At 43.7% G+C, this 22,060-nt stretch overlaps 1 protein-coding gene across 2 annotated transcripts in view; it reads right to left on the bottom strand.

Moving 5' to 3' along the window:
• Nucleotides 1-21,632, bottom strand: part of LOC139398294 (adhesion G protein-coupled receptor L2-like) — a 42,243-nt gene extending 20,611 nt beyond the window's left edge. For both annotated transcript variants that reach the window (XM_071144349.1, XM_071144350.1), the window contains exons 1-7: nt 20,436-21,632; nt 18,957-19,079; nt 18,618-18,814; nt 17,736-17,909; nt 12,781-12,990; nt 12,355-12,575; nt 11,210-11,276 (exon numbers count right to left, since the gene is read on the bottom strand). In XM_071144349.1, the coding sequence (XP_071000450.1) occupies nt 11,210-11,276; nt 12,355-12,575; nt 12,781-12,990; nt 17,736-17,909; nt 18,618-18,814; nt 18,957-19,079; nt 20,436-20,559 (1,116 nt within the window). In that variant the 5' untranslated portion in view covers nt 20,560-21,632. The remainder of the gene's footprint in view (nt 1-11,209; nt 11,277-12,354; nt 12,576-12,780; nt 12,991-17,735; nt 17,910-18,617; nt 18,815-18,956; nt 19,080-20,435) is intronic.
• Between the last annotated feature and the right edge of the window lie 428 nt (nt 21,633-22,060).

Raw genomic sequence — 22,060 nt, 5'->3', positions numbered from 1 at the left:
GAGAGGGATAAAGGGAGAGACAGAGAGAGGGATAGAGGTAGAGACAGAGAGAGGGATAGAGGTAGAGACAGAGAGAGGGATAGAGGTAGAGACAGAGAGAGGGATAGAGAGAGAGGGATAAAGGGAGAGACAGAGAGAGGGATAGAGGGAGAGACAGAGAGAGGGATAGAGGGAGAGACAGAGAGAGGGATAGAGGGGGAGACAGAGAGGGATAGAGGGAGAGACAGAGAGAGGGATAGAGGGAGAGACAGAGAGAGGGATAGAGGGAGAGACAGAGAGAGGGATAGAGGGAGAGACAGAGAGAGGGATAGAGGGAGAGACAGAGAGAGGGATAGAAGGAGAGACAGAGAGAGGGATAGAAGGAGAGACAGAGAGAGGGATAGAAGGAGAGACAGAGAGAGGGATAGAAGGAGAGACAGAGAGAGGGATAGAGGGAGAGACAGAGAGGGAGAGAGAGAGGGATAGAAGGAGAGACAGAGAGGGATAGAGAGAGGGATAAAGGGAGAGACAGAGAGAGGGATAGAGGTAGAGACAGAGAGAGGGATAGAGGTAGAGACAGAGAGAGGGATAGAGGTAGAGACAGAGAGAGGGATAGAGAGAGGGATAAAGGGAGAGACAGAGAGAGGGATAGAGGTAGAGACAGAGAGAGGGATAGAGGTAGAGACAGAGAGAGGGATAGAGGTAGAGACAGAGAGAGGGATAGAGGTAGAGACAGAGAGAGGGATAGAGGTAGAGACAGAGAGAGGGATAGAGGTAGAGACAGAGAGAGGGATAGAGGTAGAGACAGAGAAAGGGAGAGACAGAGAGAGGGATAGAGGTAGAGACAGAGAGAGGGATAGAGGTAGAGACAGAGAGAGGGATAGAGGTAGAGACAGAGAGAGGGATAGAAGGAGAGACAGAGAGAGGGATAGAGGGAGAGACAGAGAGGGAGAGAGAGAGGGATAGAAGGAGAGACAGAGAGGGATAGAGAGAGGGATAAAGGGAGAGACAGAGAGAGGGATAGAGATAGAGACAGAGAGAGGGATAGAGGTAGAGACAGAGAGAGGGATAGAGGTAGAGACAGAGAGAGGGATAGAGGTAGAGACAGAGAGAGGGATAGAGGTAGAGACAGAGAGAGGGATAAAGGGAGAGACAGAGAGGGATAGAGGTAGAGACAGAGAGAGGGATAGAGAGAGAGGGATAAAGGGAGAGACAGAGAGAGGGATAGAGGGAGAGACAGAGAGAGGGATAGAGGGGGAGACAGAGCGGGATAGAGGGAGAGACAGAGAGAGGGATAGAGGGAGAGACAGAGAGAGGGATAGAGGGAGAGACAGAGAGAGGGATAGAGGGAGAGACAGAGAGAGGGATAGAGGGAGAGACAGAGAGAGGGATAGAGGGAGAGACAGAGAGAGGGATAGAAGGAGAGACAGAGAGAGGGATAGAAGGAGAGACAGAGAGAGGGATAGAAGGAGAGACAGAGAGAGGGATAGAGGGAGAGACAGAGAGGGAGAGAGAGAGGGATAGAAGGAGAGACAGAGAGGGATAGAGAGAGGGATAAAGGGAGAGACAGAGAGAGGGATAGAGGTAGAGACAGAGAGAGGGATAGAGGTAGAGACAGAGAGAGGGATAGAGGTAGAGACAGAGAGAGGGATAGAGGTAGAGACAGAGAGAGGGATAGAGGTAGAGGCAGAGAGAGGGATAGAGGTAGAGACAGAGAGAGGGATAGAAGGAGAGACAGAGAGAGGGATAGAGGTAGAGACAGAGAGAGGGATAGAGGTAGAGACAGAGAGAGGGATAGAAGGGGAGACAGAGAGAGGGATAGAGGGAGAGACAGAGAGGGAGAGAGAGAGGGATAGAAGGAGAGACAGAGAGGGATAGAGAGAGGGATAAAGGGAGAGACAGAGAGAGGGATAGAGATAGAGACAGAGAGAGGGATAGAGGTAGAGACAGAGAGAGGGATAGAGGTAGAGACAGAGAGAGGGATAGAGGTAGAGACAGAGAGAGGGATAGAGGTAGAGACAGAGAGAGGGATAAAGGGAGAGACAGAGAGAGGGATAGAGGTAGAGACAGAGAGGGATAGAGGTAGAGACAGAGAGAGGGATAGAGGTAGAGACAGAGAGAGGGATAGAGGTAGAGACAGAGAGAGGGATAGAGGTAGAGACAGAGGGATATAGGTAGAGACAGAGAGAGGGATAGAAGAGAGAAGAAAAGAGAGAGAAGGGATTTTAGATCAAAGTGATGTTTGTCTCCTAGCCACCAGGGCCGATTTAGGTCTGCATGAGTCTAGTGGTTGGAGATACATTTAACACAGCTGCCTGTGATGACACAGATCTGATGAGACAGGCAGTCAGGCAGAGGAGCAGGCAGAGGCAGCTTAGGGCTGGCTCAACTACCGTATAACCGTGTAACCGACTGTTATTAATGAAGAGCGTCATGAAAACAATAACTATCATAATCGTTTAAAAAATATATTTTTTTACATGGCATTCTTTGTAATGTCAGTTGAATCAACAAATCACAACACATATTTTAGCATATCATTCACTAGCTGCCAGTCCACCCATTACGCCGTCATTGACTTGAAAGAGGACGCCCACTCTATTTATTCTATTTCTATGGCAGCAAATGCAATCAGGAGCAGAGAGCAGAAAATGTGCATAATTTCGTATATAAACGGTTATTGAGGTCACCACGGTCATTTGGCTGGCCAATTACCGTCAAATAAAGTTCCATGACCGTCACAGCCCTAAGGCAGGCAGGCAGAGGCAGGCAGGCAGAGAGGCAGGCAGGCAGAGAGGCAGGAAGGCAGAGAGGCAGGCAGGCAGAGAGGCAGGCAGGCAGAGAGGCAGGCAGGCAGAGAGGCAGGCACTGAACTGTACATGTCCTTGCTTCTCCCCGCACCCCACCCTCTACAGACTCTCTGCTCTGCACTACCTACTAGCTCTGCAATACCCATTACCTCCTCAGAAAACACACCACCAAAACCACAGCACCCTTTCCCTTATGTATCTATGCAGAGTATGTGCGTGTGTATGTGCTGTATAAACACAGTATGTACACATGTTTTCTGTGTGAATAATACAAATGTACAGTACCAGTCAAAAGTTTGGACACACCTACTGATTCCAGGTTTTTCTTTATTTTCACTATTTACTACATTGTAGAATAATAGTGAAGACATCAAAACAATGAAATAACACATATGGAATTATGTAGTAACAAAAAAAAAGTGGTAAACAAATCAAAATATATTTTATATTTGAGATTCTTCAAAGCAGCTTTGCACACTCTTGGCATTCTCTTAACCAGCTTCATGAGGTAGTCACCTGGAATGCATTTCAATTAACAGGTGTGCCTTGTTAAAAGTGAATTTGTGGAATTTCCATCCTTCTTAATGCGTTTGAGCCAATCATTTGTGTTGTGACAAGGTAGGGGTGGTATACAGAAGATAGCCCTATTTGGCAAGAACAGCTTAAATAAGCAAAGAGAAACGACAGCACATCATTACTTTAAGACATGAAGGTCAGTCAATCTGGAAAATGTCAAGAACTTTCTTCAAGTGCAGTTGCAAAAACCATCAAGCGCTATGATGAAACTGGCTCTCATGAGGACCGCCACAGGAAATGAAGACCCAGAGTTACCTCTGCTGCAGAGGATAAGTTCATTAGAGTTACCAGCCTCAGAAATTGCAGCCCAAATACATGCTTCACATAGTTCAAGTAACAGACACATCTCAACATCAACTGTTCATAGGAGACTGCGTGAATCAGGAATTCAAGGTCGAATTGCTGCAAAGAAACCACTACTTAAGGACGGCAATAATAAGAAGAGACTTGCTTGGGCCAAGAAACACCAGCAATGGACATTAGACCGGTAGAAATCTGTTACATTTTTGGTTCCAACCCCTGTGTCTATGTGAGATGCAAAGTAGGTGAACGGATGATCTCTGCATGTGTGGTTCCCACCGTGAAGCATGGAGGAGGAGGTGTGATGGAGTGGGGGTGCTTTGCTGGTGACACTGTCAGTGATTTATTTAGAATTCAAGGCACACTTAACCAGCATGGCTACCACAGATTCTGCAGCAATACACCATCCTATCTGGTTTACTCTTAGTGGGACTATAATTTGTTTTTCTACAGGACAATGACCCAACACACCTCGTGGCTGTGTATGGGCAATTTGACCAAGAAAGAGAGTGATGGAGTGCTGTATCAGATGACCTGGCCTCCACAATCACCTGACCTCAACCCAATTGAGATGGTTGGGGATGAGTTGGACCGCAGAGTGAAGGAAAAGCAGCCAACAAGTGCTCAGCATATGTGGGAACTCCTTCAAGACTGTTGGGAAAGCATTCCAGGTGAAGCGCTGGTTGAGAGAATGCCAAGAGTGTGCAAATCTGTCATAATGGGTGGCTACTTTGAAGATTCTAAAATACATTTAGATTTGTTTAACACTTTTTTGATTACTACACGATTCCATGTGTGTTATTTCATAGTTATGATGTCATCACTATTATTCTACAATATAGAAAATAGTAAAAATAAAGAAAAATGCATGAGTAGTTGAATGAGTAGGTGTACAAACTTTTGACTGGTACTGTATGTGCATGCATGGGTGTGTGTACGCGTGTGTGAACTCCATGCGGCCTGCATGAAATATTTAGAGGTGAGGATGGAGATGTCCATACGACGGGATTGGCTGGGGACGTGTCATGATCCTCGGGAGGGCCAGGGGGTTATGGGTAATGGCTGTCTGGCCCACCCACTCATTATTTCCATGTTCAACCCTGAGCAAATGACCTTCATGCCTGAGATTGTCTCTCCTCCTCCTCAGACAACTGACAGTGTAAGGCAAGACCTGCTTCCTCCATCATCAACGATTTCCACCAAACAAACAGCTAAGCTGATGAATACTGCTGCTCACTAGACTAGACACATTTCATAGGATTTTACAGCTGAATGACTGCTGATGTCCTCATGTCAGCTATAATGGACCACTTTCCTTTCATGCAACTTGATCAGCAAAAGCAATAGCTAAGTGACCAGGCGAGACAGAAAAACTAAAAAAACATTAACTTTTCCCCCCATTCACATTACTTTGTGGAAAACACATACATGGAACAGACTATACCAACATAGTAACAGACGTAGGCACAGACACAGACACCAACATAGTATCAGACGTAGGCACAGACACAGACACCAACATAGTAACAGACGTAGGCAGAGACACAGACACAGACACCAACATAGTATCAGATGTAGGCAGAGACACAGACACCAACATAGTAACAGACGTAGGCAGAGACACAGACACCAACATAGTATCAGACGTAGGCAGAGACACAGACACCAACATAGTAACAGACGTAGGCAGAGACACAGACACCAACATAGTATCAGACGTAGGCACAGACACAGACACCAACATAGTATCAGACGTAGGCAGAGACACAGACACCAACATAGTAACAGACGTAGGCAGAGACACAGACACAGACACCAACATAGTATCAGACGTAGGCAGAGACACAGACACAAACATAGTAACAGACGTAGGCAGAGACACAGACACCAACATAGTAACAGACGTAGGCACAGACACAGACACCAACATAGTAACAGACGTAGGCAGAGACACAGACACAGACACCAACATAGTATCAGACGTAGGCAGAGACACAGACACCAACATAGTATCAGACGTAGGCAGAGACACAGATACCAACATAGTAACAGACGTAGGCAGAGACACAGACACCAACATAGTAACAGACGTAGGCAGAGACACAGACACCAACATAGTATCAGACGTAGGCAGAGACACAGATACCAACATAGTAACAGACGTAGGCAGAGACACAGACACGAACATAGTAACAGACGTAGGCAGAGACACAGATACCAACATAGTATCAGATGTAGGCAGAGACACAGATACCAACATAGTAACAGACGTAGGCAGAGACAGACACAGATACCAACATAGTAACAGACGTAGGCAGACACAGACACAGATACCAACATAGTATCAGACGTAGGCAGAGACACAGACACCAACATAGTAACAGACGTAGGCAGACACAGACACAGATACCAACATAGTAACAGACGTAGGCAGACACAGACACCAACATAGTATCAGACGTAGGCAGAGACACAGACACCAACATAGTAACAGACGTAGGCAGAGACACAGACACCAACATAGTATCAGACGTAGGCAGAGACACAGACAGACACCAACATAGTATCAGACGTAGGCAGAGACACAGACACCAACATAGTAACAGACGTAGGCAGAGACACAGACAGACACCAACATAGTTTCAGACGTAGGCAGAAACACAGACAGACACCAACATAGTATCAGACGTAGGCAGAGACACAGACACCAACATAGTATCAGACGTAGGCAGAGACACAGATACCAACATAGTAACAGACGTAGGCAGAGACACAGATACCAACAGAGTAACAGACGTAGGAAGAGACACAGACACAGACACCAACATAGTAACAGACGTAGGCAGAGACACAGACACCAACATAGTATCAGACGTAGGCACAGACACAGACACCAACATAGTAACAGACGTAGGCAGAGACACAGACACCAACATAGTAACAGACGTAGGCAGAGACACAGACACAGATACCAACATAGTATCAGACGTAGGCAGAGACACAGACACCAACATAGTATCAGACGTAGGCAGAGACACAGACACAGATACCAACATAGTAACAGACGTAGGCAGAGACACAGACACAGACACCAACATAGTAACAGACGTAGGCAGAGACACAGACACAGATACCAACATAGTAACAGACGTAGGCAGACACAGACACCAACATAGTATCAGACGTAGGCAGAGACACAGACACCAACATAGTATCAGACGTAGGCACAGACACAGACACCAACATAGTAACAGACGTAGGCAGAGACACAGACACCAACATAGTAACAGACGTAGGCAGAGACACAGACACAGATACCAACATAGTATCAGACGTAGGCAGAGACACAGACACCAACATAGTATCAGACGTAGGCAGAGACACAGACACAGATACCAACATAGTAACAGACGTAGGCAGAGACACAGACACAGACACCAACATAGTAACAGACGTAGGCAGAGACACAGACACAGACACCAACATAGTAACAGACGTAGGCAGACACAGACACAGATACCAACATAGTAACAGACGTAGGCAGAGACACAGATACCAACATAGTAACAGACGTAGGCAGACACAGACACAGATACCAACATAGTAACAGACGTAGGCAGACACAGACACAGATACCAACATAGTAACAGACGTAGGCAGAGACACAGACAGATACCAACATAGTAACAGACGTAGGCAGAGACACAGATACCAACATAGTATCAGACGTAGGCAGAGACACAGACACCAACATAGTAACAGACGTAGGCAGAGACACAGACACCAACATAGTATCAGACGTAGGCAGAGACACAGACACCAACATAGTAACAGACGTAGGCAGAGACACAGACACAGACACCAACATAGTATCAGACGTAGGCAGAGACACAGACACCAACATAGTAACAGACGTAGGCAGACACAGACACCAACATAGTAACAGACGTAGGCAGAGACACAGACACCAACATAGTAACAGACGTAGGCAGAGACACAGACACCAACATAGTAACAGACGTAGGCAGAGACACAGACACCAACATAGTAACAGACGTAGGCAGAGACACAGACACCAACATAGTAACAGACGTAGGCAGAGACACAGACACCAACATAGTAACAGACGTAGGCAGACACAGACACCAACATAGTAACAGACGTAGGCAGAGACACAGACACCAACATAGTAACAGACGTAGGCAGAGACACAGACACCAACATAGTAACAGACGTAGGCAGAGACACAGACACCAACATAGTAACAGACGTAGGCAGACACAGACACCAACATAGTAACAGACGTAGGCAGAGACACAGATACCAACATAGTATCAGACGTAGACAGAGACACAGACAGATACCAACATAGTAACAGACGTAGGCAGAGACACAGATACCAACATGGTAACAGACGTAGGCAGAGACACAGACACCAACATAGTAACAGACGTAGGCAGAGACACAGACACCAACATAGTAACAGACGTAGGCAGACACACAGACACAGATACCAACATAGTAACAGACGTAGGCAGAGACACAGACACAGATACCAACATAAAAACAGACGTAGGCAGAGACACAGACAGATACCAACATAGTAACAGACGTAGGCAGAGACACAGACACAGATACCCACATAGTAACAGACGTAGGAAGAGACACAGACACAGATACCAACATAGTAACAGACGTAGGCAGAGGCACAGACACAGATACCAACATAGTAACAGACGTAGGCAGAGACACAGACACCAACATAGTAACAGACGTAGGCAGACACAGACACAGATACCAACATAGTAACAGACGTAGGCAGACACAGACACCAACATAGTAACAGACGTAGGCAGAGACACAGACACCAACATAGTAACAGACGTAGGCAGAGACACAGACACCAACATAGTAAGAGACGTAGGCAGACACAGACACAGATACCAACATAGTAACAGACGTAGCCAGAGACACAGATACCAACATAGTATCAGATGTAGGCAGACACAGACAGATACCAACATAGTAACAGACGTAGGCAGAGACACAGATACCAACATAGTAACAGACGTAGGCAGACACAGACACAGATACCAACATAGTAACAGACGTAGGCAGAGACACAGATACCAACATAGTATCAGACGTAGGCAGAGACACAGACAGATACCAACATAGTAACAGACGTAGGCAGAGACACAGATACCAACATAGTAACAGACGTAGGCAGACACAGACACAGATACCAACATAGTAACAGACGTAGGCAGAGACACAGACACCAACATAGTAACAGACGTAGGCAGAGACACAGACACAGATACCCACATAGTAACAGACGTAGGCAGAGACACAGACACCAACATAGTAACAGACGTAGGCAGAGACACAGACACAGATACCAACATAGTAACAGACGTAGGCAGACACAGACACAGATACCAACATAGTAACAGACGTAGGCAGAGACACAGACACAGATACCCACATAGTAACAGACGTAGGCAGAGACACAGACACAGATACCAACATAGTAACAGACGTAGGCAGAGACACAGACACCAACATAGTAACAGACGTAGGCAGAGACACAGACACAGATACCAACATAGTAACAGACGTAGGCAGAGACACAGACACAGATACCCACATAGTAACAGACGTAGGCAGAGACACAGACACAGATACCAACATAGTAACAGACGTAGTCAGAGACACAGACACAGATACCAACATAGTATCAGACGTAGGCAGAGACACAGACACCAACATAGTAACAGACGTAGGCAGAGACACAGACACAGATACCAACATAGTAACAGACGTAGGCAGAGACACAGACACAGATACCAACATAGTAACAGACGTAGGCAGAGACACAGACACCAACATAGTAACAGACGTAGGCAGAGACACAGACACCAACATAGTAACAGACGTAGGCAGAGACACAGACACAGATACCAACATAGTAACAGACGTAGGCAGAGACACAGACACAGATACCAACATAGTAACAGACGTAGGCAGAGACACAGACACCAACATAGTAACAGACGTAGGCAGACACAGACACAGATACCAACATAGTAACAGACGTAGGCAGAGACACAGATACCAACATAGTAACAGACGTAGGCAGAGACACAGACACAGATACCAACATAGTAACAGACGTAGGCAGAGACACAGACACAGATACCAACATAGTAACAGACGTAGGCAGAGGCACAGACACAGACACCAACATAGTAACAGACGTAGGCAGAGACACAGACACAGATACCAACATAGTAACAGACGTAGGCAGAGACACAGACACCAACATAGTAACAGACGTAGGCAGAGACACAGACACAGATACCAACATAGTAACAGACGTAGGCAGAGACACAGACACCAACATAGTAACAGACGTAGGCAGAGACACAGACACAGATACCAACATAGTATCAGACGTAGGCAGAGACACAGACACCAACATAGTAACAGACGTAGGCAGAGACACAGACACAGATACCAACATAGTAACAGACGTAGGCAGACACAGACACCAACATAGTAACAGACGTAGGCAGAGACACAGACACCAACATAGTAACAGACGTAGGCAGACACAGACACAGATACCAACATAGTAACAGACGTAGGAAGAGACACAGACACCAACATAGTAACAGACGTAGGCAGAGACACAGACACAGATACCAACATAGTAACAGACGTAGGCAGACACAGATACCAACATAGTAACAGACGTAGGCAGAGACACAGACACCAACATAGTAACAGACGTAGGCAGACACAGACACAGATACCAACATAGTAACAGACGTAGGCAGACACAGATACCAACATAGTAACAGACGTAGGCAGACACAGACACAGATACCAACATAGTAACAGACAAAGACACAGACACAGATACCAACATAGTAACAGACGTAGGCAGAGACACAGACACAGATACCAACATAGTAACAGACGTAGGCAGACACAGACACAGATACCAACATAGTAACAGACGTAGGCAGAGACACAGACACCAACATAGTAACAGACGTAGGCAGAGACACAGACACAGATACCAACATAGTAACAGACGTAGGCAGAGACACAGACACAGATACCAACATAGTAACAGACGTAAGCAGACACAGACACAGATACCAACATAGTAACAGACGTAGGCAGACACAGACACAGATACCAACATAGTATCAGACGTAGGCAGAGACACAGACACCAACATAGTAACAGACGTAGGCAGAGACACAGACACAGATACCAACATAGTAACAGACGTAGGCAGAGACACAGACACAGATACCAACATAGTAACAGACGTAGGCAGAGACACAGACACAGATACCAACATAGTAACAGACGTAGGCAGAGACACAGACACAGATACCAACATAGTAACAGACTTAGTCAGAGACACAGACACTCAATCCCATACTGTATGAATAATGCACATAATATACCGGACTTTCATGCCATCATAGACACACACACATCCCATAAAGTATAATGTGGCTTACCATGATAATGAAGGTGACAGGTCCTATGAAGCTCCAAATGAAGTGGTTATCCACCCTCAGCCAGCAGCTGCAATGGAACATGGTCATGTGATCAGGTGATCGACATCCCTCAAGAGCAAATGATCTATTCTGTCTCCCCCACTGTGACTGTGACATCTCTGCATTTTCTACACTCTAAAAACACAGCAGCATTTATCACAATGTATCCTACTGATCAGTAGCCAGCCTGGCTTTTAGACTAGCTAGATGACATGATGATATAGTTACTACAGCAATAGAATAGTGATTGTCATTCTGGACCACAGAGAGAACCTGACCTTGAACACATTCTGGCTGTGAGCCATACATCAGCACTGGTATTGCATTCATGACTTCAGTCTGCCAATGTCTACAATTGAGAGAGCAGTCTGGCTATACTTTTGACCCTAAACACAGTCAAAACGTACACACAAATAGTTCCTACAAGATTTGTGCTGAAGCTACTGTATGTATTATCAGATAATATGTTCATTCAAATGCAGGAAGTGCTGCACTACAGACCCAAATGTAAAAAGAATATCCAATTTACATAACTCCCTCTGGAAAAAGAAAAGCCTGCGACAAATCATATGGCTTGTTTCTTGGATAAAGGCCACTGGAGAAGAAAAGTTTAAAGAATTAAGGTCAAGAGAGAAAAAACTAGCTCACAGAGAACACACCAGACCAGAGCAACCAACCGGCCAGACAACTCATTAATGTAGTAGTTTTGCTCACAGCTTTCCTCTATGACAGGGTGTACATTTGCCAGGAGGCAGAGGCAGTGGGAGACTGGGGCCTGTGATGTAGCTCTCATTAGCAATATATCTATCTATGTGCGAAGAAAGGGAGTCTTGATCTGGAGCTGGCTGGCTTGGGAGACCTGATGCTCTCTGCACCAAGAAAGGAAGATAGATACTGTTGAATGATCCCAGTTTTATTGTGCGGCGTTTCCACCCCAAGGTCAACATCTGAAGAGGGTATCTATCTTTATTTCTATCTTTCTTGACATTACTTTTCGTACCCTGCACCTGGCGGTTACTGGACGCACGGGCACTACTTCTTAACTTCTGCATTTTGTACCAAGAACACAAAGAGAAGGTCTACAGATGTGATAAGATGTTACTTACGCTCTCGGTGTCCCGTAGCTGCGGTAGTCGATGGCGGCCGAGATTCCCACCACCACAGCGGGAAAGAGGTATCCTGAGGCGTAATAGTACTTCCTGCGGGAGAACTCACTCTCAAACACCTCAACCAGCATGAGGTAGAGCTGCACGCCCTCCAGGCACATCCAGGCAAACGCCGCGAGGAAGAAGAAATGAAGAACGACCGCAATGATGGAACACACCAGCTGGGATGGGGACACATTTAAAGGTTACACATAGAGCGGTACAGGGACAGTGGCATTGAAGCTGCATTGAGACCAGGGAAGTTAAAGTAGGCATAGATAACTGGAACATATTCCCTGGGAACACAATGATAATTAGCCAAAATAACTGTGCATCGAAGCCCACTCCGATCCATGTGTACGCTCTGGGGGCACCCGCACTCCTTACCTTGGGTTCAGTCATATTGATGCCCACAAGAAAGACCAGCTCAGCAATGAAAAGGTTGAGGCAGAGGTTCTTGTGGATGGTGTTGCGGTCGCTCTGAAGGCCCCTGAAGAAGCAGAAGGTGAAGAGGCTGATGGCCAGACACACCAGCGACACAGCGATTCCCATCCGGGTTATCACCGTCAGCAGCAGCTCATGGACACTCCCCTCTGCCTGGAGGACAGGGCAGAGAGACACAAACCGCCGGAGTTAGAACCAATAACTTGCCGGATCTAAGACCTAACATGACATTGGGGTTAGAAGCAACAACCTGCCGGATGTAGCTAAACACAGGGGGTGGTTAGACCTAATAAGCTTTTCTTTGTTGCGAAGACCTTTTTATCTTATTCAAATGTTAGGGAATACAACAAGTAGGAAGACAGAGACCACGCTATCTAGTACAGTACCACCGCCACCTTCCTTTCTCAGGCCACTTTAAACAAATCCCGTTCCCAACATTTATCAGTATATGCTATATAATCTTAAGTAAACCCAATAATCTGGTATAATGATATATACAGATATTTATAAAGGGATTTAACTCAGCATCTAGCTGAACCAATCAGAAACATGAGGCAACACAGGAGGGAGGGTTTAGACCCAATAGCCTGCCGGAAAACATAAAACATGACAGACTTCATGTCCCCATCAACGAACCTTGGCATAACATGAATGTCCTGGCTCACTGAGGGTTTGAAAACTCAACATCTACTGCAGGAAACAGATGATGCCCTGCCAATGTAAAGTCCTTAGTAAGCGGTCACAAAAGCGCGACATGTTATAACATATATTGGGGGATCGCATTATAAAATGACATTATAAATGACATTATAAAATATAGTGTGGGATCACTCTGTGAAGGGATGACATTATAAAATATAGTGTGGGATCACTCTGTGAAGGGATGACATTATAAAATATAGTGTGGGATCACTCTGTGAAGAGATGACATTATAAAGTATAGTGTGGGATCACTCTGTGAAGGGATGACATTATAAAATATAGTGTGGGATCACTCTGTGAAGAGATTACATTATAAAATATAGTGTGGGATCACTCTGTGAAGAGATGACATTATAAAATATAGTGTGGGATCACTCTGTGAAGAGATGACATTATAAAATATAGTGTGGGATCACTCTGTGAAGGGATGACATTATAAAATATAGTGTGGGATCACTCTGTGAAGAGATTACATTATAAAATATAGTGTGGGATCACTCTGTGAAGAGATGACATTATAAAATATAGTGTGGGATCATTCTGTGAAGGGATGACATTATAAAATATAGTGTGGGATCACTCTGTGAAGGGATGACATTATAAAATATAGTGTGGGATCACTCTGTGAAGAGATTACATTATAAAATATAGTGTGGGATCACTCTGTGAAGAGATGACATTATAAAATATAGTGTGGGATCATTCTGTGAAGGGATGACATTATAAAATATAGTGTGGGATCACTCTGTGAAGGGATGACATTATAAAATATAGTGTGGGATCACTCTGTGAAGAGATGACATTATAAAATATAGTGTGGGATCACTCTGTGAAGAGATGACATTATAAAATATAGTGTGGGATCACTCTGTGAAGAGATGACATTATAAAATATAGTGTGGGATCACTCTGTGAAGGGATGACATTATAAAATATAGTGTGGGATCATTCTGTGAAGAGATGACATTATAAAATATAGTGTGGGATCACTCTGTGAAGGGATGACATTATAAAATATAGTGTGGGATCACTCTGTGAAGGGATGACATTATAAAATATAGTGTGGGATCACTCTGTGAAGAGATGACATTATAAAATATAGTGTGGGATCACTCTGTGAAGAGATGACATTATAAAATATAGTGTGGGATCACTCTGTGAAGGGATGACATTATAAAATATAGTGTGCGATCACTCTGTGAAGGGATGACATTATAAAATATAGTGTGGGATCACTCTGTGAAGGGATGACATTATAAAATATAGTGTGGGATCACTCTGTGAAGGGATGACATTATAAAATATAGTGTGGGATCACTCTGTGAAGAGATGACATTATAAAATATAGTGTGGGATCACTCTGTGAAGAGATGACATTATAAAATATAGTGTGGGATCACTCTGTGAAGAGATGACATTATAAAATATAGTGTGGGATCATTCTGTGAAGGGATGACATTATAAAATATAGTGTGGGATCACTCTGTGAAGGGATTACATTATAAAATATAGTGTGCGATCACTCTGTGAAGGGATGACATTATAAAATATAGTGTGGGATCACTCTGTGAAGGGATGACATTATAAAATATAGTGTGCGATCACTGTGAAGGGATGACATTATAAAATATAGTGTGGGATCACTCTGTGAAGGGATGACATTATAAAATATAGTGTGGGATCACTCTGTGAAGGGATGACATTATAAAATACAGTGTGGGATCACTCTGTGAAGGGATGACATTATAAAATACAGTGTGGGATCACTCTGTGAAGGGATGACATTATAAAATATAGTGTGGGATCACTCTGTGAAGGGATGACATTATAAAATATAGTGTGGGATCACTCTGTGAAGGACTGATTAAAGTGTGTGTCACAACCCATGAAAATGAACACATTCCAACGTAGGCTATGCAAAAAAAATAGACGGCTTCACCATCCAGAATATCACTCAGGGACAGTGGTCTGAACATGAGGTAATGCGTTCCGTGATATGAGTCATTTTATTGAGGGCAGGCCAGGAGGAGTTGTAGTTGAGGTGTAGGGCTGGTGTGACGGGAAGACCTAGCTCAGGGACTCTGGTTTCTCCTTGTGGTGAAGGGTTGTAAAGGTTTGGGGTTTGTGAAGGGAAGAGTTCATGAGTCGGGACATGTTATTATATAAACCACAAACTTACGTTCCACGTTTATTACTGGGTAGATGCTTGCAGCACATTATATTCATCATAAATTGGATTGTAATTGCATTTTGCTTGCAAATGGATCTCACCTACTTCATGTCGTTGAGTGGAAATGCAAATGAAAGAAGCGTTATGCAGGGCCACCGTGTACGTTTTCCTGTGTATGATTCCAGCAGACGTGCGTGAAGGCTATTAGTCACGGACCATAGGTAAAATGTCATTTATTTCCAATAATGTTTCAGCTAGCTCTCACTACAGTATCTTATGCCTGCGATCTCCTGCTTTTTTGCTTACGGCAAAGTAAGTGACAGCCTCCTTCCGCTTCTCTCCACATACATTAACTAACCCCATTCTTCACCTCAACTCCCATCCCTCCAACAATCCCCCCCACATACATTACCTAACCCCATTCTTCACCTCAACTCCCATCCCTCCAACAATCCCCTCCACATACATTACCTAACCCCATTCCTCACCTCAACTCCCATCCCTCCAACAATCCTCTCCACATACATTAACTAACCCCATTCCTCACCTCAACTCCCATCCCTCCAACAATCCCCTCCACATACATACTGTACAGTACATACGACGAGGGGGATGGGGTAGATTCACTAGTGTCCTTAAATCCCAAATCAACCCCTAGCCCCTACCCCCTAGAGCAGGGATGGGCAACTTTGATGGGGGTGGGGGCCATAAAAAAATCAACTCATCATGAGGGGCCACAGTGGCTCTCGGGTCTGGGTACCCACATCCATACCCACACTTGCAGTCAGAGGCGGTTCTAGCCTTTGGGGGCCTTAAGAAACTTTTTGCTGGAAATTCTACACATTTTGCCATGTCATTTGTCATTTCTAACTAATTTCATGCAATTCTACTCATTTTGCCATGGGGCAGAGACAAAAATGTGCAGTTTTACAGCTAATTTCCTGCATTTCTATTCACTTTGCCATGGGGTTGAGAGAAATGTTTGCAGCTCTTAATATAGAAAAAGAAAAACTTTGACGCGCTTCCAAATGACAAAATCGCACCTGTATTCTACTATTCTAACTCTCAACAGTAATTTGAGACCCCGACTGAATTAAATTGTTTTTTGTATTGCGGGCGGGCCAACAATGGTCGTCAGTTGCCCATCCCCGCCCTAGAGACTTATGTATATCTAATAGGATTGGATGGGTATCCACAATATGGTTACAATTCCACAGAGGACAAGAATGGTGGACATTCCACCATATTTCTTACACATACAGCACTAGTCAAAAGTTTAGACACACCTACTCATTCCAGGGTTTTTCTTTATTTTTTAAAAATGTTCTACATTGTAGAATAATCAAAACTATGAAATAACACATACGGAATCATGTAGCAACCAACAAAAGTGTTAAAACAAAGCTAAATATATTGTATATTTAGATTATTCAAAGTGGCAACCCTTTGTCATAATGACAGCTTTGCACACTCTTGGCATTCTCTCAACCAGCTTCATGAGGTAGTCACCTGGAATGCATTTCAATTAACAGATGTGCCTTGTTAAAAGTTAATTTGTGGAATTTCTTTCCTTCTTTATGTGTTTGGGCCAATCAGTCGTGTTGTGACAAGGTAGAGGTGGGGAGAGAACGTCAAGACTGTGGAAAGCTGTCATCAAGGCAAAGGGTGGCCACTTTGAAGAATATAAAATATAAAATGTATTTTGATTTGTAGAATTTTTTTGGGGTTACTACATGATTCCATATGTGTTATTTCATAGTTTTTATGTCTTCACTGTTATTCTACAATGTAGAAAATAGTAAAGGTAAAGAAAAACCCTTGAATGAGTAGGTGTGTCCAAACTTTTGACTGGTACTGTATACAATCCTCTCTGATCTACACAAGTGTCTAGGGGGTTAGTGGCTAGCTAGGGGATGGTTTGAACCAGCCACTCACCATGTTCCCTAGATGGGAACATGCATACATATTACATCCATCAGTGGAGTCCAACCCCACGGCATGATAGAACCCCTTGAAGGCCACTCACCACGTTCCCTCTATGGGCCATTAGGATGGCAAAGTTGGTCAGGTGACTACAGGAACAGGTGGTGTGGCTCTTGTTGGTGTCCAGGAGCTTACAGCCCTGAGTGGACCAGTAGCCTATCATACTCCTCTCTGAGTAGTTCCAGAATGAGCAGTTGGGGTTGTCGTAGTGCTCCTTCTACAGAGCAGGACATTAAGAAATAAGAACATTGTTTCAGACAAATAGTTAACAGTTAGGGTTGTAGAAGTTCTCAATAAGCAACACATGAGGAAACCTTTTAAATACCACAAACAATAACATTCTAAGCATTGTTTAAAACAAACTAACACATTACTTTAGAGTACATATGCTTCTTACCTATATATAGATACTGTTATTTTCCATCAAAAGGCAATTAACAGCAGGCTAAGATTTGAGTTCAGTATACTATATATATATATATATATATATATATATATATATATATATATATATATATATATATATATGTATATAGTCTAGTGAGTGTGTGTAGGAACAGTGCAGATCTACTAATCTGGGTAAGAGCCTAATAAAATTTGATTTGATTTATTTGTCTGTCATGCCAAGTGTAATTATACACAATTTCAGTAAATTATAAACAATTGCAGAATACCATGGCATAAACATGGTAGCATGTTCTATGTAAACTAACAAACGTATAACCGTGGGAGTTCCAGATGTACACAAGTATGGATATTTTACAGCCGTGCTCACAGTGCAGCTGTATCTTATGACATTGGCGTTGATCCTCCAACTACTAAAGACCACACTGCCATTTCCTTTCCCACTATTTCCCCCTGCACTGAACAACACCGCAGAATGACACTAGGGCTCCAGAGTTTTCTCAGGGGAAGGGGAACTCACGTCGAGATGCTCCAGGGTGAAGATGACGGGGTCAGACACGAACACACGGCTGGACTCCTTGGTGATGGAGGCGGCCAGGATGTGCGAGTTGACGGTCAGGTCTGAGAGGTTACGTCCTCCTCCTCGGAGCGTGGCGTTCTCTGTACTGAGGAACTGGCCCAGGTGCTTGTAGAGGACAAACACCAGCTTGGCCACACCTGGGGAAAAAAGAGAATAAGATTTGCGGTGGCATTGTGAACGTATAAAATTGCTGCTCATTTCTATCCTTTAGCCACTTTCTCAGTGAAGGACAATTATCCTTCAGCATGATCTCATTCATTCATTCATTCAAAAAGTTACCGTTTTTACTGTTGACTTTGACTGTGTTTGCAGACAGCTGAATGGAGGCTCCGCCCTTGCTGGTCTGGGGGAACCTGAAGTCCTGCACCTGGCCGTCTGTACTGAGCACATACACATCCAGCACTGGAGAAGGACAAGGAGAGAGGGAGGTAGAGGGGGAGGAGGGAAAAAGGATTCGGGAATGTTGGTGGTATACATTACTAAAAGATCACGTTTCAATCAATGATTTATAGATACACTAGATGACTATTAAGGGGTGCTGTGTTGAAGCCACCGTACCTCCATCTTGGCACTCCCCACAATTGTAAAAACACATAGAATCAGCAATTAAGGGTTTATATACATCATTGGTTTCAATTGCAACACACAGTGTTTAATAGAGCTCTGATATAAAGGTTGGGAAGGGTGAAACAAGAGAGCAGCTATGTCCAGTGTTCCTGCTACAGAATCCAATCAATATCCCATCCAGTGCTATTTACTATATATAAAAAAAAATGCACTAAGCTGCTCCTGGTAACCCCGGTCTACAGAGCTCCTCAGGGAGAAAGATCACACCACCATACAACCTGCTGCAGATAAAACGTTTTACCATGTCTTCCCCTTTGGTCTCTCTCTCTCTCTCTCTCTCTCTCTCTCTCTCTCTCTCTCTCTCTCTCTCTCTCTCTCTCTCTCTCTCTCTCTCTCTCTCTCTCTCTCTCTCTCTCTCTCTCTCTCTCTCTCTCTCTCTCTCTCTCTCTCTCTCTCTCTCTCTCAGAAATCTATTGTTGAGGCCTTGTGTGCTAAAAGCACATAAACTATGCAAGTATTCATGGTGCAGTGTATAAGCTTTTCCTTATCTGCTTCTATTTACCATTTACTGAGAAAGAGTTAAGGCATGGTTAGAGGATATAGCTACCATATAGAATATGAAATTATTCAATTGATTTCTTAGATTTTCCATAAGGAGACTGGACAGCTCATCTTGCAAGGCGAGCGGGGAACTCATAACCATGGAACAAAGAGGCTTGTGTGGGAAAATGACAGTTCACTGCACAAAGCTGACTTAAATGAATGAGATCACATTGCTAATAAACTGCCTGTGAGAACATATTAGCTTGCCTGGCGCTGAGCGAGACATCAAACCTCCTACTGTGACTTCAACTAAATGTGGTCTTTTTAAAAACCACTTTGCCTTTCTCCTGGAGGAATAGCTGTCCAGGTTATTTTTCTGTGTCTAGAATGAGAAGCCCACGGAAACTAACATCAGTATCTTTCTATAGAATGGTTGTGAATGTTAATTTCCACTTCCTTGGACATAACAAACTGTTGTAAAAAAGCACATTTTACTACTGAGGTCAAAGTAATTTTCTTCCAAGACAGGGTCACAGTTCAATTAAAATTATAATTAAACTGTGGATTGCAACTGGCAGACGTGTCTGTCTCGTTTTTCCTTTTTATGAGTGACGGACAGGGAGGGTAGAGAGAAGAAAATAAACATACTGATATTGTCTGCAGGCACTTTGACTACAGCGGGCTCAATCAGGTTGTCGGCAAGGACGAAGGCTCCTTCTTCCAGGGTATCCAGTAACATGGTGGCGGCGTGTGTTTGCTCTGTGGAATTCATGTCTTCCCAGGACTTCAGGGCTTCCGGCCTCAGGAGGTTGTCAACCGTATCTACAATGGCCTGTATCCATGGAAACAAATGTCAGAGTTTGTTGCTTTTTTATACCTCATAAATTCTACAACTGTCTGCAGCAGAAAGGGGGCACGGAAGGCATGTTATGCAGATAGCAAGCAAGGACAAGCAAATCAACATCAACAAGTAAACACTTTAATAAATAAGGTCACTGGCATTATAGGATGATATGAAGATACATTTAAATTAAAACATCACTTAAAGATGCCATGGCGGTCACAGAATATAAACTAAAGGAAGTTGTCTCCCCACTTCCCTGGTTTAGACCCATGTATTTTCTTTTGAATAACAAAACTGTGCCAGAGGGGAAGTTGGAACACAAACCAAATGTTTTTCAAATGAACGGAGCAGTTCCTTCTCAATACTGCTCTCTTAGTTCCTGTTCTTAAACATCTTACTTTTCCCAAAGAACAATTATCTTCCTCTTCCCTAACAATGAATATATTCCATAACAGGATCTGGTGATAATGGCCTTGAAATGTGCAGCTTTTCCTTCCTTGAGGCGAAAATGGTATCAAAAAACGAAATGCATTTGTTTCTTGGGTAGCAGTCGAAGTAAAGATTGGGATATTTCTGCTTGTTTTCAATGGCATTTCATTTCCTGCTTGGCTGATAAGCAGTAAGTAAGCAAAACATTCCAAACCTTCTAGAAAAAGTATCATATTTTGATCAAAATGGAGGTCCCTGTGACCCTGTGCAGGAGAGTTCATGACTCCCATGTAGCTTAGCATATCTATATTCACACAGCAGCACTAATGCTAGCCCCACTGACGACTCTTATGTAGCTTAACATATCCATAGCCACACAGAAACGCTAGGCTAGCCCCACAGATAAACATAGCCATTGGCATAATTACCCCACAAATCCATATCAACCCATGGCCCAATAAACCAGAGACAATTTAACCACAGGTGCCATTAACCACAGCAGAGGTCCGGGCTACACTATAGTGGTAATTAGGAAATAAAAAAGTCACTCACTGTACCAATTAGTGCAAAGCTGTGATTATCATACACACACACACACACACACACACACACACACACACACACACACACACACACACACACACACAAATTGACCATAGGCACAATTACTCTGTTGCCTGGATTAACCATTGGGGGGATTAAACACAATAATTTATACATACACTAGATGACTGATGCGGGTGCTGTGTTGAAGCCCTGTGCCTCCATCTTACCACTCCCCCACCAATGTAAAATAAAATATTGGAAGCTATAGATAAGCATTTCTAATATCTATATTCGTTTTTGCCACATGTATTTTATTACAGACTTAATGCATACTTCTAAATTGTTTTATGTGAGCTAAAAAATAATCTTTAAAGTAGGAGTTTTTAACATTATGAATGTTGCTGTCCCCAGTACAAGAACAAAAAATACATGTCCTTGAAACATTTAATTGAAA

This window comes from Oncorhynchus clarkii, unplaced genomic scaffold (assembly GCF_045791955.1).
Source record: "Oncorhynchus clarkii lewisi isolate Uvic-CL-2024 unplaced genomic scaffold, UVic_Ocla_1.0 unplaced_contig_12443_pilon_pilon, whole genome shotgun sequence".
Taxonomy (NCBI): Eukaryota; Metazoa; Chordata; class Actinopteri; order Salmoniformes; family Salmonidae; genus Oncorhynchus; species Oncorhynchus clarkii.
Note: the sequence above shows the minus strand (reverse complement) of the source record. Positions and strands in the feature narration are given on the sequence as shown.